Source organism: Bufo gargarizans, chromosome 5 (assembly GCF_014858855.1).
Source record: "Bufo gargarizans isolate SCDJY-AF-19 chromosome 5, ASM1485885v1, whole genome shotgun sequence".
Lineage (NCBI taxonomy): Eukaryota > Metazoa > Chordata > Amphibia > Anura > Bufonidae > Bufo > Bufo gargarizans.
The window spans coordinates 305,943,034-305,963,425 of NC_058084.1; the positions used below are offsets into that span (position 1 = coordinate 305,943,034).

The following is a 20,392-nucleotide window of genomic DNA, read 5'->3' on the forward strand; positions in this document are numbered from 1 at the left end:
AAAATGAACAGTAAAAAGACTTTGTTCACATCAGTGTCTTGGTTTCTGTTATAAATGGAAGCCATGACACAGTGATGGATCCATCAGCATCTGACAGGCCCCATTAAATTACACTGCAATCTCTGTGGTGCCGGTAAAACATTTTTGTCAAATATCTCAAAATTTGCAAAGCTCCGAAACAGTCTTGAATACAGTAGTAGACAAAATGGAAAAGATGCCTTGTGTACTGTAGACAGTGTCTTTTTTAAAAGGTTTCTGACAGTAATATCATCGCAGACTGTGGTGCTGCACCACTGCAGGAGAAATTAGGAATTTCACAGTCTTAGATAAAGGGTTTACCCCATGGTTATTATGTAAAAAATAAAAATCAGACGTCATATAGTACATGACAATCTCTTTCTAGCAAAGCTAGAACCAGCCTTGTACCTCACATGGATCCAGAGATCTGCCCATTCATTGCTTTGCTAGATTATGTATCAAGCTGGCAGCTCAAGGGGAGTGTCATTTCAACTGCAGCTCAGGGGGCGTGTCTAATCCACTGCAGAGCTCTACCTATCACAGCTCAGGTGGCAGTTAAAAGATCAAACTGAGCATGTGTGACCATCTCAGTGAGCAGGACAAAGAAATTATAAAAAGAACAAACAGCAGGTGGCGCTATACAGATAAATTTTATTGAATAACTCACTGGCTATACTAAATTTTTAATTGCACGCAATTACAAAAGTATTCAGATCCAGGTGCTGGTTTGAAAACTGTAGAATATTTTTCGTTGGACCCCTTTAAAATGAATATTCTGTCCATAAGATGCATGGATGTGCTAGATCCTCCACAGTAAAAGATGACCATGGTAGTCACTATTTACTTTGGCTCCTAGATGAGGACCTTTTTAATCTGTTTAAACTATAATCTTATTTAAAAAATAAATAAAAAAGAATGCCCCTTTAAATCATGCTCATATTCTCATAATTCTACATTGTAATTTACTGCAGCTGACTAGAAATAACATAGTGATCCTTATCAGGGTACTGTCCTAGCAAATGAGGTTTTTCAGCATAAAGGCCCCATTACTCTGCATGATTTCAGGACTCTATCTATACAAACACTTGTTTCCAAAATATTGGCCAATAAAGCTGATGGGCATCTTATTATTAGAATGAAAGATGCCAGATTATCGGCAGCACATCTTCCTGTATAATCAGGGATGTGCTGCTGTTAATGAATAGAAGAGAATGAGGGAGGAACAACTGCAGTAGCAAACATTCCTCCCACATTCAATTTGCATCAGGCCAGTGGAAACGACTGCAGATGGATGTCTTATCAATATCATCCTTCAGGTAGTGTAATACCAACCTTATGCATGTGATTGATCAGTATGGGAGGGTTTTCTCCTTGTTCAGTCTGCTACAAGTAAGAATGGTTCTTTCATTTCTTTTGTTCTTTATCTCTATCTTTTTTCTTTTGTTCTTTCTCTCCCTCTTTTATTATCTCTTTCTTTCTTCTGTCTTTCTCCTTTCGTATCTGCCTTTCTCTGCCTCATTCTCCTGCCCTATTTCTTTCTCTTTCTTTCTTTCTTTCTTTCCTCACTCTTCCATACTTTTTTTCACTAACTTTCTAATTTCTACTTTTTCTCTCTTCTTTCTTATTCAGAACACTACCAAATGACCGTTTTAGAATCATCACCTGTAAACTCAACTGTTGGTAGAGTTCTGGCAATGGACTTAGATGAAGGAGTCAATGCAGAAATGAAATACACCATTATAGATGGAGATGGACCTGAGATGTTTGATGTTTCAACAGACCCAATATACCAGGTTGGAGTAATCACAGTTAAAAAGGTAAGCCTTAATTTTACATAACAGAACTTCTAAAGCACCAACCAGCATCACCCTGCTTCTGCTAGGTACGGCTACCAGAGTGCTAATAGTTTGGTGCCTGCATAGGTGGTCCATGTCCACTGGCATAATCCTGCTTCTCATCTGTCAGAGTCTTTGCCTGATCCATGCTAGGTCAGTCTGACCTCCCAGTTCCTGGCTGCAGCCCTATCTGCCCATAGGATATACTCGAATGCCTTCTTTGGCTCTCCAAGGGACAAGTTGCGTTAGTCTCTAGCCAATAACTGTCTTTCTACTGGTATCCCTATGGGAAGGAGCCCAAACAAAAGTATTCCCTAGCTTAGTAGCCTCTGTGAAGGTGTGCTACCTTCTGATCTTCTGTGCCTGACTTCTGCCTATTTACCATATTGTACTAGTTGCTCCTCGCCTGACCCCTGCCTGTTTATGAAAACCAACCCTGCACTGCCTGCTCAGACATTTTGGTTAGTTAACTGGATTGAACAAACTTTGTCTGCCTGATCTCAGTGTTTCAACTTACAACTTTGCCTGTCCCCTTGGTGCCACACACTGGTGACTCATGGCCCGCCTGGATCAGTTGCCACTAAACAGAGACTAGTCCAAGAGGCAGCAGCCACTGCAACAGAGACCAGATTCCTATATAGGGTTGAAAAGGTGAAGACCAGGGGGCAGCTTTTACCAGCCTCAGAAATAAAATCCTTTCAGCAACAGAGTGGGTCCATACTCACTTTACTACCACTTTTATATATAATCAAATTTAGAACCTGTGTTAACTATGTTTTATTCAAGGTCAATCCTACAAACTAGTAAAGATCTGTCCTTTAGGTAATAAGTAATGAGAAAAATGTTCATATTTAGTCAAGCACTTCACCAGCAAGCTGTAAGTACAGACCCATCTCAAGCAGTCGCTAATTCATTTAATGATAATTATCCATCATTCAACAAACTCATCATCATGTTCAAGTTTATGCTGACTTTCTTAAAGGCTTGACAGTTCTTTGGCAATGACAGCTAATGAAGTAGAGGTCATAAGATAAACTGGAGAAAAAGAGACATTAAATTGAAAGAATATGGAATATTTTAACTTAGCTATGGAATGTGACTGGATGGGCCAGTGTATAATTAGAGAACATGTCCACTGGATCATCCATGACTCAACATCTTCATGGATACTTAAAATATTAAATTCTGCATCTAGAAACGTTATCATTACAAATGTATATTCTCCAAAATTTCATTTACCCAACCCAATGTGCCAAATGATGGTGGTCTGAAACTTAAGAACTGTGTGGACAGGGTAGTTCCGTATTTTCAATGTGTCATGTGTCATACCCCAGGGCTGATCGCTGTCCTAGGTTTATAGGAATGCCGAGTGGTGTGGCCTTAATAGACTGTGTGTTATGGTGTGTTATGGTGCTCCTACCTTGATACCGTCGCTCCCCAGGGTTAGGTTAGGTAAGCAATAAAGGGGAGAGTAAAGGTGGAGAATAAGTCAAGTCCAGACGTTATAAAGTTCGACAGCTTTACTTGAATCTACTTGCATCCATACAAGAAGTGATCTTTCTCTTGGATCCAGCAGGTTTTGGGAAAACTGGCTGGCAAACTTGAATATTCTACTTTCTCCTTCTCTGCTGTGCTAAACTCAGCTTTAGTCTGGTAGCTAGACTTTAGGACTGGTCTGGTATCTTTAGAGTGGGGTGCCTTTGGCTGTTGACTCCTCGTAATACTCTGTCTCTTAATCTGTAAAGAGACATGGTGATTTATGAGCTGCTCCCCTCTGGAGAGACTCCTGCTGCAGGAGAGGAAGCCTTCCCCTTGCTGCTAGATCTTTACTTGTCTGCTTCCAACACTAGAATAGACTACGAATGACTAAACACTTCATGCAGCCTCCTCTTTGGTAGGAAGCAGAACTTGCCCACTTCTGCCCAACAGGGAGGAGAATGGAATGGTAAGTTCCATTCTATCTAAAGATCTCTCTGCCATATCCGCTGCCACCTGCTGGTGAACCAGGTACATTACATGAACTACAACTAATAACAGTTAAATAGCAATAATAGGAAGGCACAGTGTAAAAGGACCTGGAATAAAAGATGAAAATTATGGTTAGCCTATTGGAGACAGTAGCAGGTTGTAGGAATGGTAGTGCCACTCTGGGGTACTACATATTGGATGGAACTTACCATTAGATTTCTTTTTTTCTAAATGCACCTATGTTCCCAATACATTACTTTAGTCGAATTATCATGGCTTTATCCAAGGACATATAATTGTATACATAATAGCATTGTCTAGACTGGATAACATTGCATCTATTTTCACAGCTGAGAGGAGGACTAACTATGACAAGGTTTGCAATCTATGTATGACAAGAAATATCTTGAAAATAGTGAGGAATTGAAACACAAAGGGGAACATTTATGAAATCTTGTATAATCCCTATTATGCCTTTAAAAAGTAGAACATTATGGAGCATGCCATATTTGAACCATAATTTGTGACTTTTTAAGCTTCTTGGTGCTCCCCACTTTCTGAAATGGGAAGAAAAGAGACGGGCTTAGCAGGGGCTTGGAACCTGGTGTTACTTATAGCTCAAGTTTCTGGCGCATGGAGGGCCAGAGATGCGACTAATTTATTAAGAGACAAATGCAAAACAGGCGCATCTTACTCCAGTGCAGGGGAGTCAAGACTGACATATGGGGATGCCAGTCTTCATAAATGTCTCCCAAAGTATTTTAGGAAGTTATATAACTTTTTATTTATATATTGATTCAGCTTTATTTGTCAAAAGCTGGCAAACCTCTATAATGACTTGATACAGAGAACTGGAAACTGGTGCAAAATATAAAAAAAGGTTTATAATACAAAATGGATTACTTTTGAACTTTTAACAAATGTTTAGTTGATATTGATTTGAGGCAAATTCCTACTATTGTATTTACAGCACGCTAAGCATTTGTTTGCTCATCTGTTCCCTTGCCATCCCTACAAATGAAAATATTAACTGTAAGCCATACTGTACATGTGAACATAAAGAGTATCACTACCCTTCCTTCATATAGGGTTAAATAAATTGTACTGTGGTAGAGTTGAGTAAAACCTGGAAGGTGTGAGGTCTTTTCAATTACTACCCCCTCTCCTGTTTGTCAATCAAAACTAAAATACTGAGGCTTCAGTGCCTCACCCCAACATTTACAATGTGCACTTACATTTAAATGTGATCTACATAGAAACATTCATCTGTAAGTACAATGTCACTCAGTATAAAATGAATGGCAACCACATCAAAGCCATAGTAATAATGTAAGGTCAGGTATCTGCATGCAGTTTTGGAAGAGTGAATTCAAAAAAGAGGAGGCGTTGTATCTGTCCCATCCTCTCTCTTTATGACCCACTCCTGATTTTGGCTTCCAAAACTGCATGCAGAGACCAGACTGTGTGGCCGTACCTTTAGCTATCTATAAAGTATGTCAGTGTAAAGTCTTTTGAAAATAAAATAATGTTGAACTAAAGATTCAAGCACATTATTTCCAAGACTTTTGTCTTATTAATTAATAATAATATTTAAACCATCTTTTTAGCTTTAAAAAAATGAAGTGCAGTTTTTACATTGGCCACTAGATGGCAGCACAATAGTTTAGTAGCTAGGTAATAGAGATAGAATAAATATTGAGCCAAGATAGGCAGCTTTTACACTTTTGAGTAGCTTTAGTTGACACATAGTGTAGTGAATATTCAGGGTTACTCTGTCCTTTTATGATGGGAAGCAATCCCAGTAATTACTTCCCTCAGGTAGTAAATAACTAAAGAATAATTAACTATAACTTACGATAATAATTCTTCCTAATGGCATATAGAGTAAAATGTAACTATAGTTTCTTGTAAGAATGGACGGTTAAATTAATCTCTTAGGAAAAAATGTCTGTTTATTGATTGATCATCACGTCTTTTCCTGGCATTCGGTAGGATCGGTTCTAGAAAATCCAATTTATTTTCTACATTCAACGTATTAGTATTTATGTCCCTAACTGGCACGTGTCACTTTTGCTCATGTTTGTCGATCTACATATTCAGCAAGATGCTAATTGAAAGTGGCAATTTTTTATTTGTATTTTAGCACCTTTTCAATGAATGACAACATCCTCCATATGGTGAATATAAATTTAATACAAATTACACTAACATGCTAACTAGAACCCTGGAGGAAAGGCACTTGTCACAATAGTTTATTTAAAGGTGAATTATTTAAAGCTGCAACTTTGTGAGCAGCAGCAAAATCTTATTTTACAACAATATTTTATAAATTAGAACCTATATACTGCCCGATTTCTTTTGCCATGGGATGCCAATAGAAGACTCACACCTAATTCCCTAATTCCCACACCTTATTTTCTTTGTGCATGTAAGTGATTAGAAATGTTGCTGTTTCTCATGATTTTCATTAGCCTCTTTCTAGCTTGAATGTAATTTTAATACCGGGCTCCTCATATAGATTATATATACCCTGCTCCCCGGCACCTTCGTCGCTTCTGATCGGCTGCTCTCCTGTCACCAGGTGTTTTGATCCGAGCGATGTGGAGATGCAGCGGCGGCCGTGCGGGGATCAGGAGCAATGCGGATGCCAGGGAGCCGGATAAGTATAATCTAGATGAGGTGCCCAGGCATTGGGGGGGGGGGTCATTATTGGTGTTGAATAACCCCTTTAACGTATGCTTATTTTTACATACCTGCTAATATGCATATACAAAGCTGGCAAATATAGAATATAGCTGGAAAATTTTTGACATGTCCTTTTTTGGGTCAACCACCGATGGTTCTATTTTATTGTCAACCACAGATGCGCTCATATTTGTGTACTAGTGGCGCAATAACAGGATGTAAATCATTATGTACCAGACACAGATGCTCTTGGGCACACTTGTCCCTTGCTCATGTGCCCACACCAGTACCTGTGCCACAGAGGCTCTCATTACAGTAAAGATTACATGCTTACAATAAAATAAAAAAGATATTAAAGATGTTACTGGCTGGAACCCTAGGGTCTGAAGATGGCATTTTGTAGTACACAAACATACAGAACTGCATGTATGCATTTTCTTTAAGGGGTTCTCTGAGCTACAGATATTGATGGCTTTTACTCTGGAAGCAGATCTGCTTCCAGCTCTGTATACTGTACATAGTCTTCAACATTGAAATTTTAACATGGAAATCACAAGATCAATAGACATGTTAATTATATGTAATTGATAAAAATATGGAAATAAAATATTCAAAACATCTTGATTTATTCAGTATCAAATATAATCACCACAGACATAAATGCACACACTTTGCACCACTGGTTCCATAACCAAATCAATGTAACGCCGAGCTGTTAGTGTACCTGAAATGAACACTACAGGGATCTACAGGGACATTCTTCTAATTAGATGATCAGTCCGTGCAGATGTTTGCCTCTGTGCATCTCTTGCTGTCATTCGAGTTCATAACTGTTCTCCCAACCACCAGGAGACACAACGTGGTGACATCTCAGCCTAGGCACTTAGTGATCTGCTGAAGTGATAAACCAAGGTCTCTCAGTTCAAGGATTCTGTTCCTCTAAGTGTTGATGCCTGGCATGTAGGCAAACAGGAGGCATCACACAGTCATCCCACAAAACTTGATCTGATTTTTAAGGTTTTATGTGGCTAAAAAACTTTGCTTTTAATCTGGCTTTTATGCTCCTCTGCCACAAATTGGAGCTAGGTGCTTGAACATGTGATCATCCGCAGATCTTAGCAACACCTGCTACTTCTTCAATTTGTTTTTTTGGTGTTTCAATTTTAATGCTGAGGAGTGTTGTTTCTGGCACCAGGGCAGCCCAAAACAGCTGATTGGTGCCTGGTGTTGGACCTCTACCAATATATTGATGACTTGTCCATAGGATAGTCCATCAATATTTGTAGCCTGTAGAACCACTTTCACTTGGCCCACTGTGTATTGTACACAGTGTACACAACAGTGATGGAAGATGGTAGCAAGGGACCACAGAGAGAGCACTTGTGGAGGAGCCAGATGCCTACCACTGACTTAGAAAATAGATTCAGATTTCAGACCAGGGCCTTCCATATGTGTTATCAGAGATTATCATTGACATCTTCCAGCAGATGCAAGTTCTGTCTAATTTAGATTTTCTTCATGTTTTGTTTTATTTACTATAAAACAGTCTGCTCTAAGCCTGAAAGCAAAGTCTTGTGTAATGAAAATGTGTAATGCTGTACACGTATTATTTCCTGTAAGTAGTCAGTTCATCCGTGGTGTATCTCGGCAGAGATTCCGTAAATAAATTGTCTCCCGTTTGACTGATTCTATCAATAGTTGCATTTGCACACCACACATTTTTCACACCATTCCACCATAAAAAGCAATAAAAGATAGCATGGATTATTTATAAACCAATAAAGCTCATGTGTTTTTTTAATTGGAGCTTGAAGATCCATAAATGCTAATTATGCTTAGACAAAGCTGTTGTAGATAAGGCAGATGGAGAATTGCTTGTGCATAGAGCAGAAAAGTAAGTAAAGTATTGTGTGTGATAAGACCGTCACTCTACGGATACTAATAAATTGTCCTATATTAGCCAGTAGTAAAAGACCAGACATGCATATTGTTCTTCTAGAACAAGTCAGAAAGTAGCAAACACAGACAGCTTGGAGCAATATATCACATAGGCGGCTTTACACGGAGAATATTTAAAAGAAAATTATGTAACAATGTTATAAAACTAGTCCAGTTATAACTAACTCACTTAGAAAGTTTTCAATTTTTAAACTTCTCTTAGGTGATTTCTTATAAAGATAATTTGATTAATTCAAATATAGAATTGAGCGAACACCTGGATGTTCGGGTTCGGGATCCGAACCCGATCCGAACTTCGTCCCGAACCCGAACCCCATTGAAGTCAATGGGGACCCGAACTTTTCGGCACTAAAACGGCTGTAAAACAGCCCAGGAAAGGGCTAGAGGGCTGCAAAAGGCAGCAACATGTAGGTAAATCCCCTGCAAACAAATGTGGATAGGGAAATGAATTGAAAAAAAAAATTAAATAAATAAAAATTAACCAAAATCAATTGGAGAGAGGTCCCATAGCAGAGAATCTGGCTTCCCGTCACCCACCACTGGAACAGTCCATTCTCAGATATTTAGGCCCCGGCACCCAGGCAGAGGAGAGAGGTCCCGTAACAGAGAATCTGGCTTCATGTCAGCAGAGAATCAGTCTTCATATCATAGCAGAGAATCAGGCTTCACGTCACCCACCACTGCAACAGTCCATTTTCATAAATTTAGGCCCAGCACCCAGGCAGAGGAGAGAGGTCCCGTAACAGACAATCTGGCTTCATGTCAGCAGAGAATTAGTCTGCATGTCATAGCAGAGAATCAGGCTTCACGTCAGCCACCAATGCAACAGTCCATTATCAGATATTTAGGCCCAGCACCCAGGCAGAGGAGAGAGGTCCCGTAACAGAGGATCTGGCTTCATGTCAGCAGAGAATCAGTCTTCATATCATAGCAGAGAATCAGGCTTCACGTCACCCACCACTGCAACAGTCCATTTTCATAAATTTAGGCCCAGCACCCAGGCAGAGGAGAGAGGTCCCGTAACAGACAATCTGGCTTCATGTCAGCAGAGAATCAGTCTTCATGTCATAGCAGAGAATCAGGCTTCACGTCACCCACCACTGTAAGAGTCAATTTTCATAAATTTAGGCCCAGCACCCAGGCAGAGGAGAGAGGTCCCGTAACAGACAATCTGGCTTCATGTCAGCAGAGAATCAGTCTTCATGTCATAGCAGAGAATCAGGCTTTTCGTCACCCACCACTGCAACAGTCCATTTTCATAAATTTAGGCCCAGCACACAGTAGCGTGTGTGTGAAGTTATTCTGAATGACCCTATGTGCACCTTGAATATTATATACCCTTTTAGGGATAAATTTCAAATAGCTCTGATATAGCAGAAACCACTAAATTATGAAATTGTTAAATTGGGAATTGTATTTCAACCCTGAACAAAAAATGTGCTTTGACGGACACTAAATAACTTGCCCAGCCAGAACAGTACAGCGGTAACGACAGATTTAGCGGGATATAAATTTGAGGCCTAGTATTTAGGCGCTGGGTGACCGGTATGGATTTAGTGACAGAATTAGACTGGGATATGGCCAAAAAATAACCACACTATTGCTGGTTAAATGCACTTGGTGTGACAGCTTGACCAACCACACTACTGAGGGTTAAATGCACTTGGTGACGGGCGCAGCTTACCCCTGATGTAGTATATGGCCAAAAAATGAACAGACTATTGCTGGTTAAATGCACTTGGTGTGACAGCTTCACCCTGATGTAGGCTTTAGCCAAAAAACAACCACACCATTGAGGGTTAAATGCACTTGGTGACAGGCGCAGCTTGCCCCTGATGTAGTATATGGCCAAAAAATGAACAGACTATTGCTGGTTAAATGCACTTGGTGTGACAGCTTGACCAACCACACTACTGAGGGTTAAATGCACTTGGTGACGGGCGCAGCTTGCCCCTGATGTAGTATATGGCCAAAAAATGAACAGACTATTGCTGGTTAAATGCACTTGGTGTGACAGCTTGACCAACCACACTACTGAGGGTTAAATGCACTTGGTGACGGGCGCAGCTTGCCTCTGATGTAGTATATGGCCAAAAAATGAACAGACTATTGCTGGTTAAATGCACTTGGTGTGACAGCTTGACCAACCACACTACTGAGGGTTAAATGCACTTGGTGACAGGCGCAGCTTGCCCCTGATGTAGTATATGGCCAAAAAATAAACAGACTATTGCTGGTTAAATGCACTTGGTGTGACAGCTTCACCCTGATGTAGGCTTTAGCCAAAAAACAACCACACCATTGAGGGTTAAATGCACTTGGTGACAGGCGCAGCTTGCCCCTGATGTAGTATATGGCCAAAAAATAAACAGACTATTGCTGGTTAAATGCACTTGGTGTGACAGCTTCACCCTGATGTAGGCTTTAGCCAAAAAACAACCACACCATTGAGGGTTAAATGCACTTGGTGACAGGCGCAGCTTGCCCCTGATGTAGTATATGGCCAAAAAATAAACAGACTATTGCTGGTTAAATGCACTTGGTGTGACAGCTTCACCCTGATGTAGGCTTTAGCCAAAAAACAACCACACCATTGAGGGTTACATGCACTTGGTCGCAGCTTGGATGCACTTGGTCGCAGCACCGCACTAGACACAAAATGGCCGCCGATCACCCCAGAAAAAAGTGACTGACAAACGGTCTGGGCAGCCTAAAAACAGTGAGCAATTGAATTTCAGCAGCTCAATGATGCACAGCTGCAGATCGATCGATTAATCAAGTCCTTTGGAGGAGTTAATCTGCCTAATCTCGCCCTACTGTCGCAGCCGCAACCTCTCCCTACGCTAATCAGAGCAGAGTGACGGGCGGCGCTATGTGACTCCAGCTTAAATAGAGGCTGGGTCACATGGTGCTCTGGCCAATCACAGCCATGCCAATAGTAGGCATGGCTGTGACGGCCTCTTGGGGCAAGTAGTATGACGCTTGTTGATTGGCTGCTTTGCAGCCTTTCAAAAAGCGCCAAGAAAGCGTCACAAAAGCGCCAAGAAAGCGACGAACACCGAACCCGGACTTTTACGAAAATGTCCGGGTTCGGGTCCGTGTTACGGACACCCCAAAATTCGGTACGAACCCGAACTATACAGTTCGAGTTCGCTCATCCCTATTCAAATACCTTTGTTTACTAGGATTCATAATGTGAGGAATCTAGTGCAAAAGTTTTCTTCAGTAATATCTCAGGAAAAATCAAACATTTAAAGATAGATGATGATGTTATAATGTCCTCCTAGTTTATGGTCCATTTGGTGTATGTGCCAGGTCAAGTTTTAGCAAGCTATGGCAATTATTTATTGTGCCTTGCTTACCCAATGGACGCCTAAAGATTATCTTTTTTGGCATTTGTCAGGTTAGAATAAACTGATATGCCGTTTTTCAATAGAAATGAATAGGGTAGTACATTTTGCTATTCGATACAGAGGCATTCAGTAACACATGTGTGCTAGACAATATACAGATTTTTTTGTTTTTCTTTAACATGGGAGCCCATGGTTGATAGATGCCATTGCATTTCTAGATCTAACTGCTGGGACTCTCACCAGTTATAAGGACAAGGATGCCATATTCCCTGTTTAAATGCACACTTATGCTCACTACCACTTTATTCAATGGACAGCACTCACTATCTCTCAGCCTCATAGACTTTGAATGGGGCAGTAGTGCACAAGCATGACCACCACTTTCTTAAATCAGGGGACACAGAACTCTCATACTTATCATTGGTGAAAGTCTCGGAGAATCTGAGTTAATATAAATGGGTACTGTACACACCACCAGAGAGTGGTCTGTGTATCCCACCCACCAAAGAATCTTAAAACATGATGGGGAATATCAGAGAGACCCATTTACAGACACTTGTTTCGGAGTTCTTGCCCCTCATCAGTATAGAGAAAGCCGGATGAGACTCTTTTGACGCACTGTAGCTCTCAGATGACATGCAGTATGCTTTCTTATCAGAAAACGTATTTATTTCATAAGGACCATTTCGAATAACATAAGTAAACTAGGTTGGTAACACAGTGTAAAATAAGGAATACATCTTAGCAAAAAGTGATGCATAGCATAGAAGGTTATATTAATGAATGTCCATTTTAGTTTAAGCTTTCCTGTAAAGTTGATTTTTCTGTAGAATATGTAATTTTATGAAAATCTTTTCTTCCTAGCCATTGGACTTTGAAAGCAAAAAAAGCTACATCCTGAAAATTGAAGGTTCAAACCCACACATTGAAGTACGTTTTTCTAACCTGGGTCCATTCCGCGACACCACAACCCTGCACATTAGTGTTGAAGATGTGGATGAGCCTCCTGTGTTTGAATCTAGTCATTATTTTGTGGAAGTCTCAGAAAATGTAGATATTGGTACAACAATACAGATTGTTTCTGCCAGGGATCCAGACGCAACTAATAACTCAGTCAGGTAAGTAACTATGAACATGAAGACCACAGATTATAGTGAAGTTAACAGGGATGTAAAACATAGCTCCAATGATCCACAGTAGCAACCTCTACAGATACTTATGAATGCTTTTAATCTGGAAGTAAAAATGGAGCTCCAGTCTGCACCAGGGTCATCAGGTCAACATCAGCTCTGTTGGAATGATACCAGGGCATACTACTGCTGCACTCTGCATTTAAAGTGATTAGTCCATGATTAATATAAAAAATTAAAATTAGATATCACATAGTGCTTAAGAGGTTGTCCGTGCTTTTACTATTGAAGACCTATCCTCGGGATAGGTCATCAATATCAGATCGGCGGAGTCCGGCAGCGCAGTGTGGACGCGCCGTCTCCCTTATCTCTTCCTGCTCACCGCGGCTATCTATGGTCTTTGCGATTAGCAGCAGCAGCAGACAGGAAGAGAGACAGCACGTGCACACTGTGGGCGCTGTCTCCTTATACAACTGATCGCTGGAGGTGCCGGGTGTCAGACCCTGCCCATCTGATATTGATGACCTATCCTGAGTAAGGGTCATCAATAGTAAAAGCTCGGACAACCCCATTTAACTATCTCTTTCTAAGAAAGCTAGAACCAGTCCTATACTTCCTATGGATCCAGAAATCCCTAAACTATTGCTCAAATTGATCTGTTAGATTTATTTCAAGCTGGCATCTCAGGGGTGTGTCTGTTCTCAGCAGTGTTTCCTTATTGCAGCAGTTCTCTCCCTGTAACTGTCACAACTAATAACAATATATAGGACAGGGAGCAGTTGCATGATAGAACTGAGCATGTGCGACCACCTTAGCAAGGTGTACAGAGAAATACATAGAACAAACAGCAGGTGGCACTATACAGGTAGATTTTATTGAACAATACTATACAAAATGTTTAATTAGATGCAATTACAAAATACTCAGATCCTGGTGCTGCTTTGAAAAATGTGGAATATCTTTCATGGTACAACCCATTTATTTGCTCCAGGAATGCCCCTATACATTGAGTTTTTATTCTTTGTATACAAGGTATCTCAGTAATTGTAGTGGCCATGCTGCATTAAAAACATGCTGTGGAAAAACAAAATGCAAAAATGCCTCAAACATGTGACAGAAATGCTGCTGGTGCCTCTATTTGTGTATAGTATACTGGGAGGATGAAAGAAGATGAGACATAAGGAGGGCCATTGTGACGCTACCTCCCAGGGGCCCACATAAACCTGGAGTTGGCCCTGGGCTGTATACAGGTCAGTATACAAGCCTTTCTAATCTGATTGCTATGGGAGTGATATACCGCTAAAATACTGCGCCTTAAATAGCTTGCTGCAAGCAACCAGGCTCCCTCACACCCAGCAACGTGAGAGCGCCTGTATAGAGGTGTTATTTGGCCAACATATAACATTGCTACCATACTGAATGGCAATTATAAATAAGCATTGTATGGTACTGCATACACAATATGACAGTACTCCTTGGGAGGAGGCAACAGAGGGTACGCGCATTGCATTATCCAGTGAGTGCATATAGCATGTATCATTTTACCTTACATCCTCCACTCCCCCCACCGGATCTCTGTAGTCATGCAAACTTACCTGCTCCCTTCTGCTTGGTTGTGGCTCCATTAGTCCCCCGCTCTTTTCATCATGATCTGGTTCCCGCATGTAAACTTTCAGCATGGAAGGGTTCAAGTGTGCTTCTGCAGCAGTGGCATGTCCCCCAAGCAGCACATCACTCACTTGCCATTTGGGGGGCCGCCATCTGTTCCAGAAGTTTACATTTGATGACCAGAGAAAGGGCAAAAAGAATTGTGAACTGAAGGAGCCGGAACCGAGAGGTGGGTAACAGGTAAGCTTGAATCCACAGGTTGGTGGGGAGAAATTTAAAAAGCTGAAATAACCCTTTAAATTATGAAAAAAAGTTTCACCTAATTTGCACAGAAAAGTGTATTAAACTCAACAGCAAATTACAATTTTAGAACAAAACTTTTAGATAATATAATAATATGGTCTGCATATGAAGAATAATGTAAGTTCAGAGTCTGGTTATTAATTGAGAAAATGGAGAATTCAGAACAAAGGTATTGCCTGTAAAGCTTAGCATTAGTGATTAATATGGCACAATGATCATAATCTTTAATGCTGACCTGACCTTCAAATGTCAAGAAAATGAGAAAATGTTGAAAGAACTTGCAAGACATTTCTAACAAATCAAACCCTGTAATTCATTCTAGATGGGTTTTGAAGTAACTGAGGCTGGTTAATAGAGAATTACGGAGGATTTTGCCACATACAAGGTGGCAGGATGGATGGCTTATTTCTCCTGTAATGGGCTCTTGTCATCAGCAATCTGTACTGGATGGAGATATTAATGTGTACCCTTAGAACATATGCAGAACCATATACAGCAGGTTAAGTGGCAGTGCTCCACATTCAGCTGTTTGGTGTTCCATATGGTGCTATAATATGGAAATATTCTTTTAGGGGACAATACCTCCATAATACAGCCCTAAATCAAACATGGCATGACAGTAAAAAAAAAATATATCTATATGCCTCCACAAAAGTCTGTAAGTGCCCAATGACTTGGCCATGCTCTTAAAGAGGACCTTTCATGGGTCCAGACATTATGAAATAACTACCAGGATATGTAGGGCATAGTGCACTGATGTAATATTGCTTACTATTTTTTTCTGGGCGCCGCTCTGTTTGCCCGCTGTGCCCCCTTGCAGTTTTCCCGGATGGTATGCTAATGAATAGCATCGGTACAGGGAGGAGAAGATGGCCCTGTTTTTCAGTGGGCGTCTCCTTCTCCCTGGCTGTAGCGCGGTCCAATCACAGCAGAGAGCGTCACAGCCAGGGAGAAGGAGACGCCCATTGAGAAACAGGGCCTTCTCCTCCTCCCTGTACAGATGCTATTCATTAGCATACCATCCGGGAAAACTGCATAGGGGGCACAGCAGGCGAACGGAGCGGCGCTCAGAAAAAATAGTAAGCAATATTACATCAGTGCACTATGCCCTAAATATCCTGGTAGTTATTTCATATTAATCAAACAAGGAATGTCGCACTAAAATGAGGTTATTTCATATTGTCTGGACCCATGAAAAGTCCTCTTTAAGGAAGCTGAAAACAAGGCTGCAACATAAACCATTTCAACCCTTCTGGCTGAGAGGCCTCACTTAGGAGCAGGGCCATGAATATGATACTTGCTTCGTTTTGTCCCAAGTCTATTTATTTGAGTCCCTAATTTTAAAGGGTTGCCTTTCAACATAAATGTCCTTTTGGAATGCAAATATAAATACATAAAACTTTCTAATGTACTTTAATTTGGAAAATTGTATAAGGTGGCTCAACCTCAGACCCTGTCATGTGGTTAGAGCGTCTGCTGTGACATCAGTGACGTTCCGATACAGATAGAGGCTTCCTCCTCCCCTCTGTGTGTCGTCATGTTGAAGAAGATGGCTGCATTGGCCAGTTCATTAGCTAAGCCAGCCCCCCTTCTCTGTGTTTGAATCATCCAAGATGGAGACGGAGACTGGCTTACCTAATGAACTGAGCCATACAGCCATCCCCTTCATCATGATGCTGACACACAGAGGGGGCAGAAATCTGTTCTTATGTGGGTTTCCTCCAGGTACTCCAGTTTCCTCCCTGATACAAAGACATACTGATAGGAAACTTAGATTGTGCACTCTATTGGGGACAGCGAGTAATGATAATGTCTGTAAAGTGCTGCGGATTATGTCAGCACTATATAATTGAGATCATAATTAAAGAAAGAAAAATAATGATTACAGCAGTTGGTAACGTTTGGCAGAACAACATAATTCAGCATATAAAATGCCTGATCTCTATTAAAAATCTTCCCCCTACTTCAGGTCATAGGAACATGTCAAATATTGTATGCTAAAGGGAAATAAATATATATTGTTAACAAGGCACACAACATTGGGCTAGGTCAGCTGAATCTAATGATACCCTTTACTTAGATTCACAGTAGTTTTTCTAGAGAAAAAGTACTTTTAGTCCATATACAAATGAACAGTTAAGTGAACCCAGTGTGGGCCCAAGCCACTCTGTGCACCCTTGCTCCTCCTGATTCCTCTGTCAGTTCTTCCCTCTCTTTCTTGATTGCCGGGACCAGGTTCCTGCATAGTAATCTCGCCTGAGCCTGTCAATCCAGAAATTGGAGGGAGTGGCTGGCAGAGGAAGCTGTAGGAGCAAGGGTTCACAGAATGGTTTGGGCCCACCCCTGGTGCACTTAACTTCTCATTTGCATATTATTTGCATAACAGATCACTAACTGTAAGGCACTATTACATTTAGATGAGGTAGCCCTACAAGTGTTGTACCTGGTTTTGCGGTTTGGAGCATATAATATTGATATGCAGGCAACTGTATGGAATTGTTATTCATTTTAAGTGCAAATAGGACTGCTGAGGAGACATTTTATATTTTTAATGCAATTTTTGCCTTTTTCTTGCAGGTATTCTATTGACAGGAACAGTGATCCTGGAAGATATTTCTATGTTGATATTACCACAGGAGCACTGATGACAGCAAGGCCTTTAGATAGGGAAGACGTGGCTTGGCATAATCTCACACTCTTAGCAATGGAGATGAGTAAGTAACATTTTCACATACTGTTAATATCTTCTTTTTTTTTTTTTTTTTTTATAAAGCAGAACATTGCACACCTAGCACCTTCTGCAGCCTTTTCTATGTCCTGTTGGTCTCTTTGGATATATTCACATTTGCATTGGAGACTCCAGAGCAGACTCAAAGCACTGTATACAGGTGCATCTTAGTAAATTAGAATATCATTGAAAAGTTTATTTATTTCAGTAATTCAGTTCAAAAATGTAAATCCATACTGATTCATTACACACAGAGTGATCTAGCATTTATTTATTTTAATTTTGATCATTATGGCTTACAGCTAATGAAAACCCAAAACCCACCATCTTCCAGGTCTGCCTATACCCCTCATTTCCTTAGTGAAAGCTTCTTGCGTTTGACTTCAATGAGGAAATTTTTTTTTCCAGAGATTTATTGAATATTTTTAAGCATGCATATAAAGTACAAATAAAAGTAATTAGTATTGAGTATATACAGCATTATCAAAAATAATAAAATGTGCTACTTTCTTTAACCCTTCAGATAACGCCGCACAGGTTGGAAGTGTTCCTGTCACCATAAAAATCCTCGATGTTAATGACAATGCTCCAGTCTTCACCAAATTTTTTGAGACATTCATGTGTGAAAATGCAAAGGCTGGACAGGTACGATAACTAAACAAAAGTATGAAAGGTCCAGCTAAGTTTTATATTCATATTAAATGTTTAGTCTTATACAAAAAAAAACAATAAGCAGTAAGGGAAGCAGGAGATCTCGTTGAAGGGGTTGTCAGTTTTTAGAAGAATCCCCTAATTTTTTCTTGTGATCCATCAGAAGAAGAGGGAAAAAAAAGATTCTGCAACTTTTTTTTTCCTCTGTTGCATCAGTTGTCATCCGTTTGAGCTATTTCCATCTGAGATATGTAAAATGGATCTTAGATGGAAATGGCATAAACGGATGACAACTGATGCAACAGGATCCGTTTTTTTCCAGGATCCTTTAAAAAAACAGATCCTATACAATCCTATGCATAACTGATGCAACAGGATTTTTTATTTATTTTTACTTCTTTTGATGGATCAGAAGAACGGAATGCTAAATGGTGATGTGAACTCGCCGTTAGAATTACTGTAGCTGTAGGATTCCAGCACCACATTTTCAATTCCAATTAATCTCTATTTCCAACAAATGAAGCATTAAGGCCCTATTAGCCTGCCAGATTTTTGGGCACAACGACCACTGATTAATGTGTTTATCGCTATTTACATTAGTTTATTACACAAGCCGATGCAGAGTGAATCGGGGATGATCGGTACCACAATCGTTCCCTTCCTATTCGGGTCCTGTTGATTATCAGCTGCACCTCCCTGGTTACCGCGGAGGATGATTATCAGATGACAAGCAAGCATTTGATCATTTATCGGCTGATTGGTGGCACAATTATACAAATCAATTATTGGGAACCAACGTTCCTATGAATGCTTGTTCTCTATCATAGGCACGAAAATTGCTCAGTTTCATAGGACCGTTACACAATGACCTGTGTAAACTAAATGCAAGTAAGCCGCGTAATCTATGGATCCTCTTTATTACTCACCACTCTGGCTTATTGGTGGAGGTTGCAAATGGGGATAGCCTCACTTACAAGGTGTTTAGACCACCAATAGGGCCTGCGTAGATTAAAGATTACGATGGTCGCTCCTAACCTAAGTGGCCTACAGGAGACAATGTGAACACATCCATGGCACTTCCACAGAAAGGAATCATGAGGCTACATAAGAAAGGCTTTTATTTTGCATATTGCATTGCACTTTTATAGGTGGCCTCAACAACAGGACGGTATATTGTAGTGTAGATGTTCTTAGCCAAATGCTTATATAGGACTTTGGGATGCCTCTCAGCAAGGGCAGTGCCACCCACTCCATGTTTCTCTTGGAGCATCTTATAGTTGTCCTAGAAAGAGATTTTCTGTATTATCCTTTTCATGTTTATAAAAAAAAAACATTTAAATATTGTATCAGGTAAAAAAAAGATTACTCATTTGAATAATGAGACACAGAGACAGGTCAGCCTACCTAAGCATGCACAAAATTCCAAGTCTCCTGAAGCAACAAGTGCAGATAAGATCTAGCACAATTTTCCCAGTAGAAACTCATGTTCCACACAGCAGAAACGAATATACGGGTCAGAGCATGCACACACTGACCTGAACGTTATGAATAAGGACTAGTGTTTTCTGAAATGTGTTGACTGAGTTTCCCCTTCGTGTTCAGGCTTTGATCTGAATAACTTCTTAACTGGGAGAATTGTGCAGGCAGGATATTAGCTATACATCTCGCTGTCAGTACTATATTACAATATACAGAAAAATAAATGTAGAAATAAAAACATAAATGTGTAAGTCTTTGTATATATGAAATCCTGCTCCAGGTGATATAATCTTATGTATCATAGGGCTCAGGTTCTCTTCCTCTGTCATACATATTCTACTCTCAAATAGGGAAGCCTGTTTTAAAGAGAACGTGTCATCCGCTTCTAGCCTGGATGCAAGATGAAATATGGTTGGGCATGGGAATATACAGGTTTCATATGGTATTCTATGGCACATTTGCCTGCAGATGTTGCAGCTGAGTCTGTAGATCCTACACACTCATAGGTTGCCAAAGCTGATGTCTCAACTGGTCCCATAAATGCTCTAATGACGATAAATCTGGACGGGGTAGTCCCAGGAAGTGTTGCAATCTGGCAGAGACATTCTTGAGAAACCTTTGCTGTGTGAGGATGAGCACTGTCCTGCTAAAAAATGCCAGTTGGAAGTGCTGCCA

The 20,392-nt window shown here is 40.4% G+C and overlaps 1 protein-coding gene across 1 annotated transcript in view; it reads left to right on the forward strand.

The window, feature by feature from the left end:
• The window catches only part of CDH20 (cadherin 20), a 96,710-nt gene that overhangs the window by 61,584 nt on the left and 14,734 nt on the right, over positions 1-20,392 (forward strand). Inside the window, exons 5-8 of the mRNA XM_044295492.1 lie at positions 1,648-1,835; positions 12,683-12,936; positions 17,437-17,573; positions 18,111-18,232. Of these exons, the coding sequence (XP_044151427.1) occupies positions 1,648-1,835; positions 12,683-12,936; positions 17,437-17,573; positions 18,111-18,232 (701 nt within the window). The remainder of the gene's footprint in view (positions 1-1,647; positions 1,836-12,682; positions 12,937-17,436; positions 17,574-18,110; positions 18,233-20,392) is intronic.